The sequence below is a fragment of the Motacilla alba genome, chromosome 1A (genome assembly GCF_015832195.1).
Source record: "Motacilla alba alba isolate MOTALB_02 chromosome 1A, Motacilla_alba_V1.0_pri, whole genome shotgun sequence".
NCBI classification, from domain to species: domain Eukaryota; kingdom Metazoa; phylum Chordata; class Aves; order Passeriformes; family Motacillidae; genus Motacilla; species Motacilla alba.
In genome coordinates, this window is record NC_052031.1 from 46,835,965 (window position 1) to 46,859,626 (window position 23,662).

The 23,662-nt window shown below is 49.5% G+C and overlaps 6 protein-coding genes across 6 annotated transcripts in view; 3 read left to right on the top strand and 3 right to left on the bottom strand.

The window, feature by feature from the left end:
- On the bottom strand, positions 1-21,254 carry LOC119708659. Its single transcript, XM_038155256.1, has 4 exons — positions 20,912-21,254; positions 19,463-19,487; positions 17,931-18,284; positions 1-727 (listed from the first exon to the last, which is right to left on the bottom strand). The coding sequence occupies exons 1-4, from the start codon at positions 21,195-21,197 to the stop codon at positions 400-402; spliced, it is 993 nt and encodes a 330-aa protein (XP_038011184.1). The 5' UTR covers positions 21,198-21,254; the 3' UTR covers positions 1-399.
- LOC119708626 (histone H1.10-like) lies at positions 8,315-9,162 on the bottom strand. Its single transcript, XM_038155221.1, has one exon. The coding sequence runs from the start codon at positions 9,151-9,153 to the stop codon at positions 8,473-8,475; it is 681 nt and encodes a 226-aa protein (XP_038011149.1). The 5' UTR covers positions 9,154-9,162; the 3' UTR covers positions 8,315-8,472.
- Positions 15,365-15,805, top strand: LOC119708657 (histone H4). The gene has a single exon (XM_038155254.1). It carries the CDS (start codon positions 15,409-15,411, stop codon positions 15,718-15,720), a length of 312 nt encoding a protein of 103 aa, XP_038011182.1. The 5' UTR covers positions 15,365-15,408; the 3' UTR covers positions 15,721-15,805.
- On the bottom strand, positions 16,520-16,989 carry LOC119708642 (histone H2A type 2-C). Its single transcript, XM_038155238.1, has one exon. The coding sequence runs from the start codon at positions 16,969-16,971 to the stop codon at positions 16,582-16,584; it is 390 nt and encodes a 129-aa protein (XP_038011166.1). The 5' UTR covers positions 16,972-16,989; the 3' UTR covers positions 16,520-16,581.
- The window catches only part of LOC119708638 (histone H2A-IV), a 26,723-nt gene continuing 22,608 nt past the window's right edge, over positions 19,548-23,662 (top strand). The window contains exon 1 of the mRNA XM_038155234.1: positions 19,548-19,608. The gene's annotated coding sequence lies outside the window, so the exon portion shown is untranslated. The remainder of the gene's footprint in view (positions 19,609-23,662) is intronic.
- On the top strand, positions 19,567-20,078 carry LOC119708639 (histone H2A type 2-C). Its single transcript, XM_038155235.1, has one exon. It carries the CDS (start codon positions 19,623-19,625, stop codon positions 20,010-20,012), a length of 390 nt encoding a protein of 129 aa, XP_038011163.1. The 5' UTR covers positions 19,567-19,622; the 3' UTR covers positions 20,013-20,078.

Consider the following 23,662-nt stretch of genomic DNA (forward strand, 5'->3'; position numbering starts at 1 on the left):
TTCGTTTAAATTTCCTTATATTTATTTTATCACATTTCAAAAAATCAAGACATGGATTGACATTTCAGATAATTGTAAATCGGCTGACGTTGGGAAATTACACTTATAATTTTAATTAGAGCATTTAAAGCGGTTTTTATAAGAGAATTAGGAACACCCAAGAACCACCGCTTATAGCAATGACAAATTCCCCGTTAACAGCGAACTGAAACATTTCAGAGCTCGCATAGAGCATTCGTAAGACAGCAATACCAGTTTTAGAAAGAACAATGAAACAGTATCGTCATTCTCTGCAGATCTCGGTAACATTGTAATACAGCTCTTTCAAAGGAATAGGTGGGCGGCTCTTAAAAGAGCCTTTGTGATTGTGGGTTGCTGGTGCGGTAGGAAGGCGAGGCTTTAGCCGCCGAAGCCGTAGAGAGTGCGGCCCTGGCGCTTGAGGGCGTAGACCACGTCCATGGCCGTGACCGTCTTCCTCTTGGCGTGCTCCGTGTAGGTGACGGCGTCGCGGATCACGTTCTCCAGGAAGACCTTGAGCACGCCGCGCGTCTCCTCGTAGATGAGCCCCGAGATGCGCTTGACGCCGCCGCGCCGAGCCAGGCGGCGGATGGCGGGCTTGGTGATGCCCTGGATGTTGTCGCGCAGCACCTTGCGGTGGCGCTTGGCGCCGCCCTTGCCGAGCCCCTTGCCGCCCTTGCCCCGGCCGGACATAATCGCACGCTCTGCGCTGCTGCCGCCGACACCGCTGGTCTGGGGCAGCGCCGCGCGGGCCCCGGCTTATATGGGGTTCGGTCCGACCTGGTTGAAGACTGCGCAAAGGGGGCGGGGCTTGAGTCGCGCTCCCGCCCCTCCCGCTTTCTCCATGGCGCGGCCCGCAGGCAGAAAATGTCGGGATTTGCGTTAATTTCCCTTCCCCGAGCCACAATGGGTTCGGTGTTTGTGTCGCTTTTCGGTGCTTTTCTTGTGTTTCAGATAGCAAGGAGAGCGTGTCTGGTTTTTTATAATGATTCATGTAGTTTTAAACGCTTTGCTATTTCGCGATAGCTCAGAAGAAAAAGCTAATTCAAAGAACGTTAGCCCACTTATTGATTCACTTACATTATGCTGCAATTTGTTATTTTCAAAGATTCATGTCTTATATTTCGGCTTCATCTGCTTGTATGGATTCTCCTGAGCGACTTCTCTGTTTATACAGTTGCTTCACCTGTTTTTTTAATGGATAGTCTTGCGGTAAATTCTGTCCAATCGTGTTTCTGAGAAATTCCACCCGTCCTCGTTTTTTCCTCACATCTTTGTTTCCCGCCATCTCTGAATGTTATCTCAAGGTGAATTTACCAGTACAGGTATGCTAAGCCAGATTTTACATGTTTCACATTAATTTTTTAAGGTAAAAGTACTCTTTTGGACGGATATTTTTACAGTTTTTTCCAGTGCGGTGGTGCCATAAACAAGAACATGTCTATTTTTAGAGTGACTGAAAAATTCAATATTAAAAAATGTGTGGTTTTGCATGTCTTAGGTACTTACTAATTCTGGATTCGGTGTCTTTAGCGGAGGAAAATATTCTGAGACTTCACTGTTGAAATCAAGCTGTATTTAGCAAAAATTATCCAATAAATAGTTTTAGACCTGAAAATTACCTGGAAGAATAAAAGAAGTTTCCTGTATTGGGTGTTTGCTGCCCTCTCATGGGCGTTTTTTCATTGCTTGATAGTGGGGTTTTTTTCCTTACTGGGCTGGGCAGCTTTGTGTAACGCGAGCTTTCATGAGGATACAACAGAAGATTGAACAATCATCAATCTCTCTTCCCATCGACCTCAGACAGAGATGTTGCACCTGTCAGCAGAGAAATCACTGTTCAGTGGCCCCTCCCTCGCTCATAAATGAAAATCGTGGAATCTGTCACATGTTCATGCACCATCTTTTAGCCTGGGCCCTGAGGAAACCCAAACGGGGCAGGGCAAATGCCAAATCTCTGAAAGAGAGATCCTAAAATTTCAAACCTCTGAAAAAAGGCTCTGTTCCACAAGGAACTTGATAGTATTCCCATCTGGGCTACGGAGATGCTTCTGGAATGCAGAGGGGATGCCACGGCTCGGGTCATGGTGCTATATTTCCTGAGATCAGTTTGCTCCTTTCAGGGAGGTAATTTTGGGGACCATGACTGGACTGCTGAGGGTGACCGGGACATCAGGAGAAACTCGGCACTCTGCAGTCAGCTGTACTGTCACTTCCAGGAGATTTTGGGAGTAAGGTAGGTATGTCCTGCCCTGGTAACGATACGCTTGGAGTCGTGCTTGCAGCAGGTTTTTCACTCTGAGTGCACAGGCGAGTCCCCAGGGTGTCAGCAGCAGGGCAGCTTAGCCCTACCTGCTGCAGAACTCCCTGAACTACTCTGCTGTGAAAATCCAGACCTTAGTCTGTTTGAGCAGACTGCAGGCACTCTGACTCTATCACAGTCCTCCCTAGGAACTGTTGCCACTTGCAGATGCCTGCCGAGAGGTTACCACAAAATCCTGGGGAAGTCACATACCCAAGCAGCTTGTGATAAGGTATCCAGTGCTTTCAGCTTTTCAGCTTTTCTTTCTGCTTCTTTTATTTTTTTTCCAATAGAATAAAATGAAGGTACAACCTCACAACATCTCCTGCTCCACAATGAGCTGCTTCTGCCCAAGGAGCTGTGACTACATATAATATTTTCCTCTGTCTCTTGCTGTCTGTTTGCTTTGCAAAAGATCAGAAACCATTTGGAAAAGCAAGTTTTGAGTTGAGTTCCTGCTCTTCTTCACTCACAGCTGATTCTCAATTATACATCAAACATCATCTGTTCTGTGAGGTCTGTTTGATAAAATTAAACAGTAACTGAAGATCCATTGAATCATTTCCTATGGAAGAGACATTCAAAGATCATACAGACAAACCTCTGCGTGGCATTAAGAGTATAGAAACTTGCAGAAAATGAACGCCCTTGCATTCCAGCTAGTCTTCACACAGCAGAGGGGCCGGGTGCAGCTGGCCTTAATTTCTGATTCCTGAAAAATTCAGCCCTGTAAGCCTAGTAGTGTCAAATAAGAAGCATGAGCACAGGTTCACAAATAGTGCAGTTTCACAATTCAGCTCTACAGACCTGTTTGCATTCAATAAGAACTGCTGTAACCACAGACTGGAGAATGGTGTCGTTTCTTGAAGAAACAGAACTACAAATTCAGAATTGCCGGTGCTAAATGCACTATGACAGAGCTTCAACAAGAACAATAACACTGTGTTAACCCAGATACTATTATTATTATTATTATTATTATTATTATTACTGCTATTATTTTTGCTACCAGTATGTGATGAAGGCCTGACCAACCATTACCAAGAAGGCCTGACCAGCTGGGAGGAGAGAGAGGAGAGTAGCCTGTTGACTGCCTCCAAGGTCTTTCGGTCTTCATCCCAAACAGGTTAAATTTCTACCCTCCTTGTCTAAAACATAATCTTATTCCAATCTCCCTCTTTCGTGTGGCATGTTCTAGGTGGAGAACGGAGTAATTTATCCACATATGCGGTAGCACACACCTCGTACAAGTCATTAGCATATGCAGTAGCGTGCAATTTAACACATAACTGACTTTATCAGGCAAAAGTTACTTTTTTGGCCATGTGTCCTTCAAAGTTCAGATCATGACTTTGCTAAATTTGTGCTGTTTCTCAGAGCCAAAGTGTGACCACCCTGTGTTCACCTTCGCCCAGTCATTCTCTCTTGACACCAAGGATGCACCTCCTGATGCGCACGGAGAACAGGAGGTGCAGTGCAGGCCACAGGCAGAGAGCCACAGCCCTTGCCTTGGCCCTCGGTTGTCATCTCACACCTCCTGCTGTGGGCAAGGACTTCTTTTACTAGATCAAGTTTCAATGTTTGATGTAAGCCATGATCCTATTATTATTATTATTTTTTTCACATTTCAATTCTTCCATAGCTGCTGGCAGCCCAATCCAGAAATCATTGAAAAAAGAATCCTGCAGTCACTGAGGTTTCACTGATGTCTCAGCAGTTCATGCAGGACTGATGAACAAAACTCAGGTGGGAATGGAAGTGCAAAGAAATCAATAAAACACTGTGTGCAAAATGAAAGTCAGAATGCAACGTAACTCCAAATCTAGAAATAATTGTACAAAATTCATCATGGAGAGTGAATGGGGATCCCAAGAGGAGTCACACCGATGACTTCATTATGCTTTGCCAACACGTTCTGTAGAGGAGAGATCTCAAATTCCCACAGAAAAAGTATTTGATAACCCCGTGTCCAGCAGAACACTGGGTGCACTGCGATCTAGGTGGTAAAAAATGAACTTGTGTAAGGAAAACTCTGTTGTGTAATCTTTCTATGTCAAAGGTGTCTGGTTGAAAAGAGGTTCTGAATTCAAGCTGGTTCAAATCTGTACTGACATGCAAGCAGCAGAGACCAGGCCTGGTATTAATGCTATTTATGTTGCACTCTTCCAGACCCCACATCTGGCTGTCCCCAGCTTCCTGCCCATACACTCTAGGTGTTTCACACCTGAAAACATCTCCTTCCTTTTGAGAACCTGTAAACTTAGTCTTGAAATGTACATAACTTACATTTTACAATTTATTTAGCCCAGGATAATAGGAAGGACTTTTTCCCTGCTTCGTTCAGCTGTCATGGTTCAAGCCCAGCCAGCAACTCAGCCCTGTGCAGCTGCTCTCCCTCACTCATTTCCAGAGGTAGAGTGGAGAAAATCAGAAAAGTGGAACAACTTTGTGGCTCGAGATAAAGACGGTTTAATTGGTGAAGCAAAAGCCATGCACACAAACAAAGGAAAACAAGGAATACATTCATCACTTCCCATGGGCAGGCAGGTGTTCAGCTGTGGGAACCCAGGACATCCCTCTGGGTGTCCTGGATGGCCAGAGCCGCTGGCAGGGGGCTCTGAGACCCTGGCATGCAGCCAAAGACACACGTGGGGTTTCGATCTTAGCCCGTGGAGCAAATTACCAACTCTGTATGAAGAATTACAAGCCACACACACAAGTGTAGGTATTGTATTAGAAGTAGTCACGAAGTGAAAGGAAGGATTTCTGAGTGCTGTACAGGGGGGTTTTAAGCCTTGTACGCAGGGGTCCAAGTTTTGTACATGGGGGTAAGGGGTTCTAAGATGGAGGGATTTGGGTGTGCCCTGTCCTCTTTCTTTCTCCTTCCTAGCCTCCATGTCTTTGGTGATGTTGGCACTCACAGATTGGTTTAGAGTAGAAAGTCACCATTCAATATAGATAGTAGGCACTGGGGAAAAAGTATAAACATGTAGTACGTAATATATGATATAAAAGATGGCACCAGCCCCCTGGGAGGGCAGTGTGCCTTTGTCTGAGCTGCTGAACGGGCCACAGCAGTTCAGGGAGAAGAATCTTTTAGATAAACAACAATAAACAACCTTGAGACCGGACAACAGAAGACTACTGAGTCTTTCTTTGAAGGCACGGGTTGGAGGAGAGACTTTTCCATCTTTCAGGGTCACCCCAATCCAGGGGTGAAACCCAACATTCAGCCACCTCCAGGAAAGCAGGGCTCTGCCATGCCTAGTGTGACTTGGGAAGATGAAAGCCATCACTGGAATACTCCCCTCCCTTCTTCTTCCCCACAACTTTATCTGCTGCGCACAAAACTGCAGGATTTGGAATATCCCTTTGGTCAGTGGGATCAGCTGTCCTGGCTGTGTCCCCTCCCGTGTCCTTGTGCACTCCAGGACTCCTCATGGGTGAGGTGAGAAGCAGAAAAGGCCTTGGATCTGTGTAAGCACTGCTCAGCAATAACTAAAACATCCCTGCCTTATCAACACTGTTTCCAGCACGAATTTTAAACATCTTTGTTCCTGAACTAATACAGTTTGCCTTTTATAGACGTCTAGCTTCTAATTTTCTCTACCAAACATAGAAGATTTCTTAATAAATTAGTGGAGAAGTTTCACTAGCAATAAAATTCCACCTTTGATTTTTTTGAGAATTGAGCCCTTAAGGGAGACTTTTTTTATTGTTTTTCAAAGACATGGTAAGGCCAGGCAGAATAAACTCTTTCACCTGACAACAGCTACCATAAAAGATACAGACATGCACAAGAAGTACAGAAATAATATAACCCACTAAGAGAGAATAAACACGAGGAGAAACATGTTTGAACGTTACCTGGTTTTGTGGTAATCTGACAGGCCATTAGGCTTTGTGGCGACTAATGCTGCTGAAAAAATCTGTAACCCCATCATAAAAAAGTGTTCTTCAGTAGAAAGTGAGTTGTTCTGGGGGGAGTAACTGAAACAGAATTCTTGACAGGTTCCTATGTCTGTTCTGCTATGTGTAGGCCTTTATCTAACTCGGTGGGCATTACTGGAACATAGCAGGCTTCTGACATTGATATTGGCTAAGTACATCTGTGAAATAAACAGCTGACCCTATGCAAGAGAAAACAAATGAAACCAGGTCTTCCTTGTAATAAATTGCAATACTGAACCCTTGGTTTTGGCTTTTTTTTTTTTTTTTTTTTAACCTTCATTCTAATTTTGGGGCAGCTTAATATTTAATCATGATGAATATCCTTTTGGTTTTGGTCAAAGTTATGAGCAGACACTAGACACCAGCATGTAGCACACCTTAGAAAATACTGAGCAGAGCTCAAATATTTTCTGTCTTTTGCCAGTATCATGAGGCATCTTAACATGTTTAATGAAAAAAATTAATGACAATTTGTCCAAAAAATATGTCACACAAGAGTGAGATGTGTTCCCTCTTCACTACAATCATAAATCACACAACTGAACCTCAGTCCAGTAGGTTAGCAGGAAATTTGAGCCATGATAGCAAAACAGTAACCCCTGAGTTTTTCTTAGGATATCAGCTTTTCTTATGTCCAGAACAGGAATCTGCTTATCAGCTAGAGAAGCCCGCTGAAGGTGGTGTGGGGTCCTGAGGGACAGACAGTGATCAGTGTCAGTGACGTGGTAATTTAAAAAAAGCTGTTTCTGGGGGAGAATCAGTCTGGAGCCGTGCACAGCTGAACTCAGATGGCATCTGCAGGGCCTGCAGTGCCCAGGCGGAGAGGAAATGTGGATGAGAAATTATTAATTTGGGTTACTAGACTACTACTACTGATATGCCAGTGGTGCAGTTGGCATAAACATGACATTACACCTCTCCCTTGCTCTTTGCCACTGCACTTCCTTTTCCCAGTAGGTATCTCTGCTATGCTGTGGTGCCCAACTCAGCTTCACAATAACAGGAATTTCTGGTTTGATGGTAATTTTGTTCCTGTAATGGACAGTATAACCACTGGAGCTCATATAGACAGTGCATCACGTCTTCCTGCACACACACACCCCTTCTTGTTGTGTGGAACAATTCCTCACAGTATTTGAGTCATCTCTCAAGTGAAAGATCAACTTTGCTCGAGCTTTGTGCTCGTTTAGAAAGTAAATCCCTGCCCACAGGCCATGATCGCCGGGTACTCCCAGAAAACCGCCTCCTCCCAGAGCAATCGCACTGAAAGGAAGCGCGCACTGCATCCTTTAAACCGGGACGGGAGAATTGCCAGTGGCCAGAGCTGTAGGCTGTTAGGTGTGCAGAAAATACCTAGTTTTTATGGCTCGAATTGTGCCGAAATGAACACCCGGGAAAGAACTGAGCGCGGCAGCTCCAACGAGCGAGTTTGAGCGCCGAAGCGAGGACTGCACCAAGGTACCTCCAACTCCTCGGACCCCGGGGCCCTACGGTTCCCAAAGCGGGCACGAAACCGACGGGAAGTAACAAAAGGCCCAAGGGATGAGGGATGTTGGAGAGGCGGTACAAACCTACCAGGGAATTCGTAAGCCTCTTCCGCCAACTGAATGTAAAGAGAGGTGGAGCACTATTTTAACCCGAAAATTGCTGGGCACTAGGAAAAGCCCGAGAGCGACGGCCAATGTTTGCGGAGCGCGGGCTTTTCGAACACCGCCGGGCTCCGGGGGCGGTGCGCGGCGCTTCCCTCCCGGCTCTCCGCCCCCCGGCCGATGGGACCCGGGCTACGGGGAGCCGCGGCATCCCCATCCCCGCTCCCCCTGCCAGGAGCCGAGGCCGCTGAGCGGTGCCTCCCGCTATCCCGAGGAGCTCCGGGCAGCACCGATTTCCTGCACCGAACGGAAGGGAATATGCACCGGCGCTCGGGGATTATTTATTTAAATGGTACGTGCCGCGCTGAGCTCCGCTGCGGTGCTGCTCTACACCCGCAAACATGAGTGCAAGGAAGCTATCGGGTCCACCTAAAATCACCAGCAACGGAGGAAAAAAAAACAAAACAACTTTTTATTGTGCAGGGCTAACAGGAAAAAAAAAAACTTTAAAGGTAATTTAAGAGTTCCAGCTCTTTTTGTGAAAGCTTGGGTGGCTCTTAAAAGAGCCGTTGGGTTCATCTGCAAGGCAGATAGGGAATTTTTCCGCACCATTTATTTTTTCTTGGGCGCTGCCTTCTTCGCCTTGGCTGCTTTCGGCTTGGCCGCCTTGGGCTTGGCCGCTTTGGGCTTCACCGCTTTCGCCTTAGCCGGGCTCTTCGCTGCTGCCGCCGCTTTTTTGGGCTTAGCAGCCTTTGTCGCCTTCTTGGGGCTCTTCGCTGCTTTCTTGGCTGCGGCGGCCGCCGGCTTCTTGGCTTTTTTGGGGCTCTTTTTCGCCGTCACCGGCTTCTTGGGCTTCTTGGCGGCGCTGGCGGGCTTCTTAGCCGCCGGCTTCTTGGGCTTGGCTGCAGCACCCTTTTTCTTCGGCGCTTTTTCCTTCCCTTCGCCGGGCTTCTTGCTGAGGCGGAAGGAGCCGGAGGCGCCGGTGCCCTTGGTCTGCACCAAGACGCCTTTGCTGACGAGGCTCTTTATGCCCAGCTTGATGCGGCTGTTACTTTTCTCCACATCGTAGCCGCCGGCGGCCAGCGCCTTCTTGAGCGCGGCGAGCGAGAGCCCCTTGCGCTCCTTGGAGGCGGACACGGCCTTGGTGATCAGCTCGGTGACGCTGGGCCCCGCGGGCTTGCGGGCTTTGGAGCCGCTCGCCGCCTTCTTCGGCTTCTTGGCGGCGGGCGCTTTGGCGGGGGCGGGCGCGGCGGCGGCGAGCTCGGGCGCGGCGGCGGGCGCGGTCTCGGCCATGGCGGCGCTGCTCGGGCGAACAATGGAGGCGCCGCCGCCGCCGCCCCTTTTATAGCGGAGCCCGCGCGCTGATTGGTGCGCCGCGCGCCGCCCGCCGCCGCGCCCGCTGTGTTTCTTGGCGGTGCAAAAAGGAGCTTTTCTCCACGGAATTTGCCGCCTGTGCGCCCCGTTTCTTGCCGGGGGGGAAGGGGGGAGTCCGTCCGACCAGCTAGTGGGGTTTTCGCTTAGAAGGAGCGGGAATGAGGGAAACGCGAGCGCTGAAACTCAGCGGCGGGCAGCTGCAGAGAGCTCGGCAGGGAGAAACCTTCGGTTTATATTTTAAATTAAAATTTTCCCGTGAGCTAAATGGGCACAATTGGCACAAAATCTTGTTCTTTAGAAGGTTCTCTACGGAGCAGGAAAAAAACGGAGTTGTTCGAGCGGTTGGTGTCGCAGTAAACGATTATTTAATGCGAGGAAGTAACACAGTTTTGCCCCGCGGTCCCAGACGCTGATGCAGAGCTGGCTGCCCCGGCTGAGCCGCTTCCCTCCGAAATCACCGCGCTCCGTCTCATCAGAGATCACGGTGTCTCAGCGAGTGTCTTTTGGGGCGATGTTTGTGCTCCAGCAGCGTGTGTGAAAGCCCATGTTGCTCTCCTCATGCTTCGGCATTTCAGCGAAATAAAGCACCGACGTGGCCCCTCTGTACCCCGATTCTCCGTCAGTGCATTTTCCATGTGACCTTAACGAAGAAGCTTTCGCTCGTTAAATTCAAAAATCAGGATAAGTGCAATTACAGTTTATCTGCTTTTAGTGTTAATAAGTACAGTAATTATCCTCCTCTGCCCCGTAATTAGAATTGATCGAGAAGCAGAATTTGGAGTGTACTGAATTTTGAATTGTAACGGGAGTTAAACCTGAAAAATTATCTTTTGAGGGTATGTTGAGTAGCCAGGACACTTAAAGCAAAACTGGTGTCTTGATTTTAGTGAAAGAGTGTTGATTGTGTAAGCTTGTATCTGTGATAACACCGTCTGGTAATTCACCACCTCTTTACTTTTAGAAGAAAAGAGCCTACACCTTAGCAAGAGGATTCCTGCCCCGGGAAGTGGCAGCTCCGTTTTACAATCAATGGATTCCCTCTCTCTCTCTTTTTTTTTTTTTTTTTTTTTTTTTCTTTCTCTTCGTGTTCAGTGCAATGTTGCTTTCTTTCAAGCACCGAGCAGTTAACAGCCTGCCGGCAGCAGTTTTGTCTTCGGTACCCTCCATATCCGGGGCTATCATCAGCTCCTAAAACCCTGCGAGCAGCAAAATTCAGAGCTGAAAGGAGGTGCGAAAGGATGAAAGAAACGCCGGTAAAGCCTGGAGTCCCCGCTGTTTCAAAGTGTGAAAATAAAGAAGCACATTGACTTGAGTAATTTGAGAAATGTCATGTTCTTTTCTTATTACCCATGTTTAATTGAAAAATCTAAACTGCTACAATCAGAGCAAATACTGGATTTATTCTAGTAATTAGAAATACCTTTTTTTTTTTTTCTCTGCTTCAAGGTAAATGTTGAAAAAAATACAGGTCAGTGAGATGTCCCTTAGTAAACCTGTAAAACAAAGGTAAATGCACGTTTTGGATGATAATAACAAGCATAACAAACACACGGTGTGTCCCTGCAGAATGTTGCATTGTTCCTTGATTAATCACAGAAATGGGAAAATAAATGTGATGCCCACTTAATCTGATACTTATTTCCTATAGTGGGAGAGGATTAAGGCCTTCTGTGACACTGCTGAACACTACCAGAATGCTGAAAATATTTTTTTTTAAATTAATAATAGTAACCCCATAGCCAATAGCAGAGTTCCAAACCTCCCAGGGGCATTAGTGCTAAGATCTGCAGTTCTCTAGTCCCTCGATATTTGTATATAAATGGTTAATTTGTGTCAAGATATTCACATTTATTGGCAGCTTTCTATCCACTTTCTGGGCTAACAACAGGAACTGTTGTAATCTTGATCAACCATTGAAAGACTCGGTAATCCTTTTATTTCTTCCTACTTCTTTATGGCAGAAAGGAATTCTGAAATTCCTGGAAATACAACCAGAACAATAAGTAATTTTTGTAATTTTCATTGTCGTGATTGCATATTGATTAGCTTAGAAACTTGAAAGTGTTCAGAGTGGTGATTCTACTATTTCAAGCTCGTCTTTCCTCCATGTAAAATATCACTGAGCCTTGGAGATAAACTCTACCCACTGTGAGAGACCAAGAAATCGCAGCCTGGTAGAGTGGGGCAGTGGACGTTCGTGGGAAATGAACCACTGTGAACTCCTGCTCAGTGCAGACCAAAGCAAAGGTGAGCATAAACCAGGAAGGGCAGACCTGAGTGCTGATGCAAGTCAGAGATCATTTGCCTGACTTTTTTCCTCAGCTGTGTTTGGCTTTTGGATATTCAAGCATAATAGCTTAGAATCATCCAAGTATTTATATTGTAATCCAGTAAGAGGGCTCTAATTTCTCAGCCACTGTAGACTAAAACTTGTTTTTTCAGCCACTGTAAAAACCCAAAAAAGGGAACACGTGCTCAACACAACAAGTTGGTGCATTTGCAGATGTATCCCAGGGAGGCTTCCCAAGGCTCTGATACTCCATCCTTTCCTCACATAGAAGTTGTGTTTGGGTATCATCACTCCACTCACCTTCCCCATATTTATAAAATCAGCAAATGTCAAGGCGAAGACCAAAATATTTTAGTAAAATATTGTTGCTTTCCTTCCAGGGAATACACGTTTGTGAATTAGCACAGGCCTGTACAGAGATTCTACCCAGAATTTTTTGGAAGGTTAATAGAGGGGAAAAGGAAAAAAGTGGGTTCATGTTCTGCATCAAAATCCCCCACATGCTGTAAATTAATTACACTTTATTCAGATTGCTTGCAGAAATTGGACATCTTCCCTTGCTCCTGTTCCAAACATGAACAGGGTAGGTAGTAAGAAATTCCTGTTTTTCTGTGCTTTAATGCCAAATTTCAAAGCTGATGCCTATCACAGGTGTTTTAATGTAAAACAAACAATTTATCTTTGCTACTTCTGCTTAAACAAATGAAAGGCTGCCATTATTCTCCTCTGTGCCCACTGACATTTATATTCCTGCATGACTAGTAAAGTAACAATGTCCCATAACAAACGTGGATTTAGTATTTTCATCACCCCGTGCCTAAATGAACAGCACCCAAATTCTTCACCAAGTGTTGCGGCTTCCACAATGGTGAGGCTCCTGGCTTGGTTGCACAGTAATCCAGTTTTATATATCTGATAATTTCTGGGTGTAGGCCAAGGCCTAAGGTGAGATATGCATTTCAGAATGTTAAAAAAGTCTCTATTCCATGTTTGAAAGACATGTAAATTTTATTTCTTTTTTTTTTTCCTCATACAATAGAACATGTCTCATTTTCAGAAAAATGAAACAATTTTTAAATCACAGAAATTAAAATTCACACTATTCGAGCACAGATGGAACCTATATCACTGTCTTCCAACCTTTGTCCACTATTACCATTGAGAGGAAAGAAATCCTCTTGCTCAGCACATAGAAACACAAATGGACTATAATTTGTTTGGTTTTTTTCCCTCTCTTAAGTGGAACACAAGGAGTTTCTGACACAGCATAAAACCTAAATCTGCTGCTGGAGCCAGCAAAAATATGTGAATTGTGAGAAGGGACATTTCATGCTTAGTCAAGAGTACGGATCTGGTGATAAGCACGGGCTAGAAAGAGCCACTTTCCAGATTCCCAAAGCTGATTGAAGAATGATGTGACCTGCAGTGGTTTTCCAGGAAGCATGTTAGATTTCTTCCCAGAATTGTAGTGGCAGGAGGTGAGTGAGGCCTTCTTGTCGACAACCAAGGAACAGGAATTGCCCTTTGGAAACTCCAGATGTGGCACAAGGAGGTAAAGGTTTCATACAGTGTAATGAGGGAAGTCAAGAATGTTTGCAAAATTTCTAACTCACGTGGATGTTTTTTCCCTTTTCCTTCATATTGCAAAATCAGTTCATGGAGTTCCCCAACTCCATTGATACCAGGTAACTGAATTCCTATTACTGTGTGACAGACCAGACTCTGGGGTTACTTTAGACCACACTCCAGGTCTTCCTGCATTGAATGGAATGTCTGTCTGCCTGTTTCAAAACTTACTAAATCAATGTTGTAGTTTTAGTAAAATACATCTTGCATTGTAACATTAAAACACGTTTTTTCCCCTTTCAGTTTCTGTTAAACTAACTTAAAATATCATTGTTTCTTCTAAAAAAAAGAGACTTACATTCCTCCTTCTTTTCTGATGTTTCTCTTGTCTTAATACTGCTGCATTAAAATCTTTTTACTGAGCATTTACAAAAGAGGAAGATTTATTTCTAACCTAATGGTGTACCTTGCAGATGAATGAAGCAAAGCTGCCAATAAAACTTTCATTTAGTCTTTGGCCCTTGGAATTTTGAGTAAACAACCAAAATTCAAAGAAAAGTGTGTCCCTGTTGTTTGCAGTTTTCTGAAGATTTTAACTCTTGCATATAAAGCGAGATTATCAGGTGGATTCTTAGCATGTAGTAGATAAAACAGGGGAAGATAACCAGATGACTCATAAGTGAGTAAAAATATTATTCAAAAAAAGTGCTAAACAAAAATACAGTGCAGGAGAAACTTGCTTTCTAAGGCTCTGCATATATGTAAACATCTGGGTGCATATAAAGCCCAGGGCAGCCATTTCACAGCGATTTCTGCTCTTTCCTGTGGCTGGAAGTCCTTATGAGATTCAGTTCACAGCTGACATGCTCACATGTCACATATTCAGTGCTGGTCCTCACTGGTGAAATATAGAGAAGCCAACTTTGTGTGCTTGTAACACACAGATCAGTGTATCTTCCACATCAAATATAGTCCCATGCTGATTTTCTGAAAGATAAAAACAAACCAAGCCAAAACCAAAACAAGCAAAAAATCAAACACCACCAAATCCCTCAGAAAAATATAACAACCTCCAACAAACCCCATCTAGGAAAATTTAAATGGGGGAAATATATTAAGAAAAAACATAGGAAACCCTTTAGGAATTTTTATGATTAATTAACACAATACTTGCCATGGTTAGCCAGTGGCTTTATTCATTATTAAGCTACTAATTATTTTCTAGTGTGTATATATATATATACACATATATGTATATAAACACACACACACACAACACACATATATATATGTATATATATTCACGTGAAGTGATGCTTAACAGGGTTCCAGAAGATATGTAGGCCCAAAATGCATATCGAAAAAAGGAGAAAGACTAATAAAGTGGACATACACTTTCCTGGTAGTTATTTTCACTGTAAGCTGTACTTGGTTACATTTCTTTATGAAATACTGTCATATAGGTTCCCAGTATACAGTACACAGCATAAGAACAAGAAGATATTTAGAGGATTTAGTGCTAATCACTAAAGGAAAAAAAAAAAAAATCACATTATAATACCTGTGCCCATGCTTGGAAAAATTAGTACACCAAAAGAAATGTTATGTATACCCAAAATTGACAGAAAAAAAACATAAGTTGTGCTGTAGGTAAAGCAACAAAGTAAGCTAGAAAATATTTGCTATAAATATGAAAGAGTAACAACAACAGGAAGACAAAGACATGTTTCTGTTTTGTCATCGGGTAGAGAAAGTGACGAGGAAGGAAAGAAAAGGAAATTACATGCTGCGCTGCAGGTGGCAGGAGACAAGAGGGCGAAGTTTAGGAAAGTGGCACCTAACGCTTTTGGGAACACGGCACCGGGAGAGCGCCGCGCCCACACAAGCTAAAGGTCCGCGGGGCCGCCAAGGCCGGCCGAGCCGCAGAGCAACCACAGCGCTGAGAACAGGAGACTGGAACCACAGCGAGCCCCGGCCGACGGCACCGCGGGGACCGGCGGGAACTTCAGAGACAGCGCTGGGGCCGCCACGGCCGGAGGGGACGAGTCCGGGAGAAGCGGCTGAGCGGAGCCGAGGGCGGGGGGCGCTGCGAGCGAGGCGGGGCGGGGCAGGGTCGGAGGCGGGGCGCGGGCAGAGCAGCCGGGCCCCGGGGCGGTGCCGCGGGCGGCCAAAGGGGCGGAGGCGCAGGCCCGGCCCCCGCCCGCCGGGCCCGCCCCTGCTCCCAACCAGGTCGGGCCGAACCCCATAAAGGCCCGGCCCGCGCGGCGCTGCCCCAGACCGGCGGTGTCGGCGGCGGCAGCAGCGCAGGGCGTGCGATCATGTCTGGCCGGGGCAAGGGCGGCAAGGGGCTCGGCAAGGGCGGCGCCAAGCGCCACCGCAAGGTGCTGCGCGACAACATCCAGGGCATCACCAAGCCCGCCATCCGCCGCCTGGCTCGGCGCGGCGGCGTCAAGCGCATCTCGGGGCTCATCTACGAGGAGACGCGCGGCGTGCTCAAGGTCTTCCTGGAGAACGTGATCCGCGACGCCGTCACCTACACGGAGCACGCCAAGAGGAAGACGGTCACGGCCATGGACGTGGTCTACGCGCTCAAGCGCCAGGGCCGCACTCTCTACGGCTTCGGCGGCTAAAGCCTCGCCTTCCTGCCGTACCAGCAACAAAACAGAATTACAAAGGCTCTTTTAAGAGCCGCCCACCTATTCCTTTAAAAGAGCTGTGTCGCTGTAGTTAGTGTGATAGTCGTTCGTTGCTTTTATTTGTATCTGTATGTCTGCCCTTCATACAGCGTCTGTCTTCCCTCCCTCTCCTTCCCGCTTCGGGTAGGTCGGGCTGCTGTTTCTCAGCGGCCTTTGCACAGGAAACAACAAAAAACCCACACAGGGTCGGGGTGGGGGGGGGGGTGGCGGCCCAGTTACTCTTCCCTGTGTACCCTTGAACACACCGCGCTATGCCCAAGTGCTCTACGACAAGGCGCCGCAGCATTCTTTATTCCCCGCCCGTGTCTCAAAGGCAGCTGGAGAACCAATTCCAGCGCCTACAGTAGGAACGCTCTGGAGGAACCTCTTCGCTCTTCCGGCCACTGCTGCCGCCCGCGGGACAGCCGGGCCCGTGGCCAGGCACGGTTTGGCGCCCGCGCCCTTTCCAAAAGCCCGCGCAGGCCCCCATTGGCTCCGGGACGTTCCGCGCCCCCCTGCACCCGCGCTCGTCCCAGCACAGCGGCTCCCTGCGCGCCGCGAACCGAGTGACACCACCGATCCCGCGCCACCACCAACACGCAGCCCGCCCGCCTGAACCGGCCCGCGCTACCTACAGCAAACACACACACACACAGAAACACACAGCGAGAGACAAACTCCGCCACTCATCCCTTTCCTTTTCGTTCCCCCGGCACCCGGCCCGCAGCATTCCAAGCTCTTTCTCGAGACTGTGGGTGGCTCTGAAAAGAGCCTTTGGGTTTCGCTTCTGGGCTGCGGACGCTTCCGCCGCCTGCTTCACTTGCTCTTGGCTTTGTGACTCTCGGTCTTCTTGGGCAGCAGCACGGCCTGGATGTTGGGCAGCACGCCGCCCTGCGCGATCGTCACCTTGCCCAGCAGCTTGTTGAGCTCCTCGTCGTTGCGGATGGCGAGCTGCAGGTGGCGGGGGATGATGCGCGTCTTCTTGTTGTCGCGGGCCGCGTTGCCCGCCAGCTCCAGGATCTCGGCCGTCAGGTACTCCAGCACGGCCGCCAGGTACACCGGCGCGCCGGCGCCCACGCGCTCCGCGTAGTTGCCCTTGCGCAGCAGCCGGTGCACGCGGCCCACAGGGAACTGCAGCCCGGCGCGCGACGAGCGCGACTTGGCCTTGGCGCGCGCCTTGCCGCCCTGCTTCCCGCGACCGGACATCTTCCCGCGCTCGCTCGCTCGCTCGCTCGCTCGCTCGCTCTGCCGACAAAGTCCCGCCGACACCCGCACGCAGCGCCTCCGACACGGCCGCCCTGCGCCCTCCGCCTTTATATCCCCTCCCGGCGCGCGGCCGCCGCCTTCTGATAGGCCGAGGCCCCCTCTCGGGGCACGCGCAGCCCAATGGCGCGGCGAATCTCACGCTGACCAATCGCGAGGGGCGCAGCGCCCAGAGGCACCGCCCCCGTAGCGGGTCCGGCCAATGACGAGCCGCCGCGGGCGGGGTTCGGCTCGCGGCCCCTCCCGCGGGAACCGTCGCTCCCGCCGCCGCCGCCGCCGCCGCCCGGACCCCGGGGCCGCGCTGCCCCCGCCCGCACCGCGGTCGCTCCCTGCTCTAGTGCTCCGGGTTCTGGGATTCTTCTAAAGCCGCCGGGATGCTCAGTGTGGATGGGGGGGGGGTCGAGTGGAGGACATAAAGAGGAAAAGAGAGACAGTGCAGCGGTGTCCCTGAGCGGGAAAAGGGGGACAGAGGGACACGCACGGACTGAGAGGGCAGTGGATTTCCCTTTGTTCCACGGTGGGTTCACTCCCTGCGGTGTCGCAAATTTATACACCATTGCAGTCATTCTTTCGAGCTTATAAAATGTCATACACTTCCCGCATCAGAATAACACAACCAAATTGTTTGTATCCCGACATTTATAACACGTTAGGGACATCACTGACTTCCTTCTGTCTGTAACTGTATATTTCAAGTAGGGTTTTTTTGTTAGTGTCACTATGAACATAATGCAAACATTACCGTGTAACAGCTCCTTTTATTGTATTTGTGGTGGCTCTTAAAAGAGCCTTTGGGTTTGCGTGGGCTGCTACAGGGATCTCAGGCGCGCTCGCCGCGGATGCGGCGCGCCAGCTGGATGTCCTTGGGCATGATGGTGACGCGCTTGGCGTGGATGGCGCACAGGTTGGTGTCCTCGAAGAGCCCCACCAGGTAGGCCTCGCTGGCCTCCTGCAGCGCCATGACGGCCGAGCTCTGGAAGCGCAGGTCGGTCTTGAAGTCCTGCGCGATCTCGCGCACCAGGCGCTGGAAGGGCAGCTTGCGGATCAGCAGCTCCGTGGACTTCTGGTAGCGCCGGATCTCGCGCAGCGCCACCGTGCCGGGCCGGTAGCGGTGCGGCTTCTTGACGCCGCCCGTGGCCGGCGCGCTCTTGCGGGCAGCCTTGGTGGCCAGCTGCTTGCGCGGCGCCTTGCCGCCCGTCGACTTCCGCGCCGTCTGCTTCGTGCGCGCCATCGCTATGAGAGAACAGAACGAAGTGCTGACCGAGAGCAACAATGACAGCCTGCGCCTGTTTGCGGAGTATTTATAGCACCGGTGCATTCTCTGATAGGCCAACGGGTAAATGCTGAATGTCATTGGTTCATTCAAATTTTAAAATTCCCGCCCTTAGCAGATACCGCCCCCCCCGGCGCCCCCGTTCTCGGGCTCTATTCGTAATGAATACGTTGTATTCTTGTAAAAAGATACAATGTATACTGTTTCTGTTTTCAAGTATACTAAAACTTGCTGTATTGTTACATAACAAAATTTAAATGGGGTATTAAAACACGCAAGCCTTAAAGATTTTTACTTCATAGAAGTTTATAATTGCACCTTGCTCAATAATTCACTTTATCACCTTTAAATATGAAAGATCCCCTTTTATTTTCATGAATAAATTTGTGCAGTGTTAACAAGGAAAAAAATTCCCTTGAAAGTATGTACATGTTTTTTTAGATAACCTAAACAGTCACAGTATTATGCAAAAAAAAAAAAAAAAAAAAAAAAAGTGAGGGAAAAAAAGTAGTAGAAAATGTCTACTTGAAAGTAAAAAATAAAAAGGATATTAATCAAAGTCATTTCAGGTCATTTCAGCTCAAGGACGAAAAACATGTAGAGCTTTCAGATCTGACTAGAAATACACTGATACGTTAACTCTATTAACCAGTTATGAAACAAGGAGATATGGATAGAAATCAAGGCCTGTAACCGAAGGTTCACGGTAATTTTAGGTTTCAAGTTTAGAGCCCCTGTTTAAATGAGGTCCCGGTAAAAACGTGGGAGGGCATTGCACCCTTGTCAGTCCGTGCGTGTCCCTCTGTCCCCCTTTTCCCGCTCAGGGACACCGCTGCACTGTCTCTCTTTTCCTCTTTATGTCCTCCACTCGACCCCCCCCCCCCCCATCCACACTGAGCATCCCGGCGGCTTTAGAAGAATCCCAGAACCCGGAGCACTAGAGCAGGGAGCGACCGCGGTGCGGGCGGGGGCAGCGCGGCCCCGGGGTCCGGGCGGCGGCGGCGGCGGCGGCGGGAGCGACGGTTCCCGCGGGAGGGGGCCGCGAGCCGAACCCCGCCCGCGGCGGCTCGTCATTGGCCGGACCCGCTACGGGGGCGGTGCCTCTGGGCGCTGCGCCCCTCGCGATTGGTCAGCGTGAGATTCGCCGCGCCATTGGGCTGCGCGTGCCCCGAGAGGGGGCCTCGGCCTATCAGAAGGCGGCGGCCGCGCGCCGGGAGGGGATATAAAGGCGGAGGGCGCAGGGCGGCCGTGTCGGAGGCGCTGCGTGCGGGTGTCGGCGGGACTTTGTCGGCAGAGCGAGCGAGCGAGCGAGCGCGGGAAGATGTCCGGTCGCGGGAAGCAGGGCGGCAAGGCGCGCGCCAAGGCCAAGTCGCGCTCGTCGCGCGCCGGGCTGCAGTTCCCCGTGGGCCGCGTGCACCGGCTGCTGCGCAAGGGCAACTACGCGGAGCGCGTGGGCGCCGGCGCGCCGGTGTACCTGGCGGCCGTGCTGGAGTACCTGACGGCCGAGATCCTGGAGCTGGCGGGCAACGCGGCCCGCGACAACAAGAAGACGCGCATCATCCCCCGCCACCTGCAGCTCGCCATCCGCAACGACGAGGAGCTCAACAAGCTGCTGGGCAAGGTGACGATCGCGCAGGGCGGCGTGCTGCCCAACATCCAGGCCGTGCTGCTGCCCAAGAAGACCGAGAGTCACAAAGCCAAGAGCAAGTGAAGCAGGCGGCGGAAGCGTCCGCAGCCCAGAAGCGAAACCCAAAGGCTCTTTTCAGAGCCACCCACAGTCTCGAGAAAGAGCTTGGAATGCTGCGGGCCGGGTGCCGGGGGAACGAAAAGGAAAGGGAAGGGAAGAGTGGCGGAGTTCGTCTCTGGCTCTGTGTGTGTGTGTGTGTGTTTGGCGTGTGTTTGCTGTAGGTAGCGCGGGCCGGTTCAGGCGGGCGGGCTGCGTGTTGGTGGTGGCGCGGGATCGGTGGTGTCACTCGGTTCGCGGCGCGCAGGGAGCCGCTGTGCTGGGACGAGCGCGGGTGCAGGGGGGCGCGGAACGTCCCGGAGCCAATGGGGGCCTGCGCGGGCTTTTGGAAAGGGCGCGGGCGCCAAACCGTGCCTGGCCACGGGCCCGGCTGTCCCGCGGGCGGCAGCAGTGGCCGGAAGAGCGAAGAGGTTCCTCCAGAGCGTTCCTACTGTAGGCGCTGGAATTGGTTCTCCAGCTGCCTTTGAGACACGGGCGGGGAATAAAGAATGCTGCGGCGCCTTGTCGTAGAGCACTTGGGCATAGCGCGGTGTGTTCAAGGGTACACAGGGAAGAGTAACTGGGCCGCCACCCCCCCCCCCACCCCGACCCTGTGTGGGTTTTTTGTTGTTTCCTGTGCAAAGGCCGCTGAGAAACAGCAGCCCGACCTACCCGAAGCGGGAAGGAGAGGGAGGGAAGACAGACGCTGTATGAAGGGCAGACATACAGATACAAATAAAAGCAACGAACGACTATCACACTAACTACAGCGACACAGCTCTTTTAAAGGAATAGGTGGGCGGCTCTTAAAAGAGCCTTTGTGATTCTGTTTTGTTGCTGGTACGGCAGGAAGGCGAGGCTTTAGCCGCCGAAGCCGTAGAGAGTGCGGCCCTGGCGCTTGAGCGCGTAGACCACGTCCATGGCCGTGACCGTCTTCCTCTTGGCGTGCTCCGTGTAGGTGACGGCGTCGCGGATCACGTTCTCCAGGAAGACCTTGAGCACGCCGCGCGTCTCCTCGTAGATGAGCCCCGAGATGCGCTTGACGCCGCCGCGCCGAGCCAGGCGGCGGATGGCGGGCTTGGTGATGCCCTGGATGTTGTCGCGCAGCACCTTGCGGTGGCGCTTGGCGCCGCCCTTGCCGAGCCCCTTGCCGCCCTTGCCCCGACCGGACATGATCGCACGCTCTGCGCTGCCGCCGCCGCCGACACCGCCGGTCTGGGGCGGCGCCGCGCGGGCCGGGCCTTTATGGGGTTCGGCCCGACCTGGTTGGGAGCAGGGGCGGGCCCGGCGGGCGGGGGCCGGGCCTGCGCCTCCGCCCCTTTGGCCGCCCGCGGCACCGCCCCGGGGCCCGGCTGCTCTGCCCGCGCCCGCCTCCGACCCTGCCCCGCCCCGCCTCGCTCGCAGCGCCCCCGCCCTCGGCTCCGATCAGCCGCTTCTCCCGGCTTTCCCCCGAGCAGTCGTGGAGAGAACGCAGAAACCCTTTTATTTTTCCCCGCGCAGGGACGTGGCGGTCTTTCGGCCGCAGTGCACGGTTCTTATGGCCATGCTGTGACCGGAGTGTTTTCTCTGCCGCGGTTCTATTCGGGCCTTCGATATAATGAGAACCACCTAATAAATCCAAGAACTCTCTGGTCAGTTTCAGGAGCTTAGTTTAGTATTTGTCTTGTATACCATGAAGCACGAGGAAACCATGCCTTAGTTTTCACCTTAGACTAGAAGTAAAATTTTATTTTTCTCAAAGCTGGCTATGTCTGACTCTCAGATTATTGTATCAGTGGCGAATCTGCACAGGACTTTTTCAGCAATGAGCTGAACACCCTTTATTTTCTATCCTGGTGTCTCCAGTGTTTGCTTCCCATTCACCCTTTATTTTCTCTCTTTATTGTTTTCTTCACATTAAATTCTAGACATCTTGGTGATACACAAAAAGCATTATATTTCCATTAGGTAATTAGTTTAACTTGATTCAAATTATTAACATGTCATATGCACAACAAAAATGGCAGAGCCAGCCGTGTCCCTGTGTACCCCCATGTTTTCAAAGGCCTGGCCCAATTCTGAGTGGATACTCATTTCTCCATGTAATATGTTTTCCTTTCACGAGGGTATGTTGTAAGTGATGACATTTCTCTTTGTTATTTTGGTATAACTGCAAGACTGAAAATCTGTCATTATGAGTTTTCAATCCATGCCTCATTTCTGTTGGCCATGCCTGCAGTCCTCCACTTGTAGTTCAGGACCCACTGGCTCCATGCAATTAACGTAATTCCAATATGCAGAATTTGCCTGAGCTCATCATGGCCAAATAAACACATTATTACTCACACAGAGACAGAGGAAAGTGCTTGAAAGTGAAGGGCTCGGAAAGATCTCTGTGAACTCTGGCAACCCTTTTCCTCATTGATTCAGGCCTTTTTTTCTGCCTTAATCACAGTGACTCCAGCAGGGTAAGTCTGAAAAATGATGGGGTCTAAAAATATAATGGTAAAATACTGGTTTCACAGTATCTTTCAGCTCAGATATTTTTTAAGAATGTCTCAGCCTGGCCCTGAAGAGCTATGATTCCTTTTATCTCTTCTTTTATATGACTTGCCATTCCCTCTGTTTCACAGGTGTTATCTTCATCTCTGCAGCTACAGGGAAAGGTATTCAGTTCACTCTCTTTGCTGGTGGGCATTTTGTCCCATTCCATGCATGTTTTCCAGTAGCATTTTTAACACAAGCAGACACTGAGGACAGCTAACCACACATTAAAGGAATTCTCCACAGCGGCAGGGATACAGTCCATGGAGTATACATGCCCATCACTCATTTGTCCATCCACCACTCCCACTCACCTGTTCCTCAACCTTTTGAGTTGTAATGCTAAAGCAAATCCCAAAACATGAAAAGTGTTTTGTCTACAGAAAGCAACTCCTATACACAAAGAAGGAAACTCCATTTGCAGCTCCCTAATTCATCCCTGTCCTAAGACATCCCCCCTGGCTCAATGAGTCTCTAGCCTACAAAGCACTAAAATCTAAAGGACCACTTTGATGAGATTATCAGCTATTGCTCTTACCCTCTTCATTTACTAGCCTCTGTCACAGTCGGGATATTGGTCCAGAAAGAAGTTTCCTGTTAATTACTCATTTCTTCAAGCATTATAATTATGTCTCCAGCATGCAATTCAAAGAGAGCAGGATCTCAAGGCTGTCCTGCTCATTACACCCAATTATTTCTCCCCACTCTTGGATCCCTGCTGATATTACTAACTTAAGAAACAAGTTCTACTACTGCACTGCGTATTCTTCTGACCTCTCCCAGACTCAGAGCTTTTGTGCTCCAATACTAGCCTAACAGAGCTCGTGTCTCCCTCAAGTCTGAAGGGACCATAACCAGACGATCCTGCTACACAAGGAGAAGGTAAAAAAAAACCCAAACCTAAAAGACCCAAACAAAACCACAAACTAAAGCTAAGACCTTTCACCATGTAGAGACAATAAGCACATGTGGTAAAATGAAAATAATAAAAATCTAAACCCAAACAGACTTGAAGATTAAGAGCCCATTTTTACTTTCATTAGTGTCAAATGCAAACAAAAATTCCTGTCTTCATCCACTGGTGTGGCTGACAGTGATAACACTTGAAAGCCTTT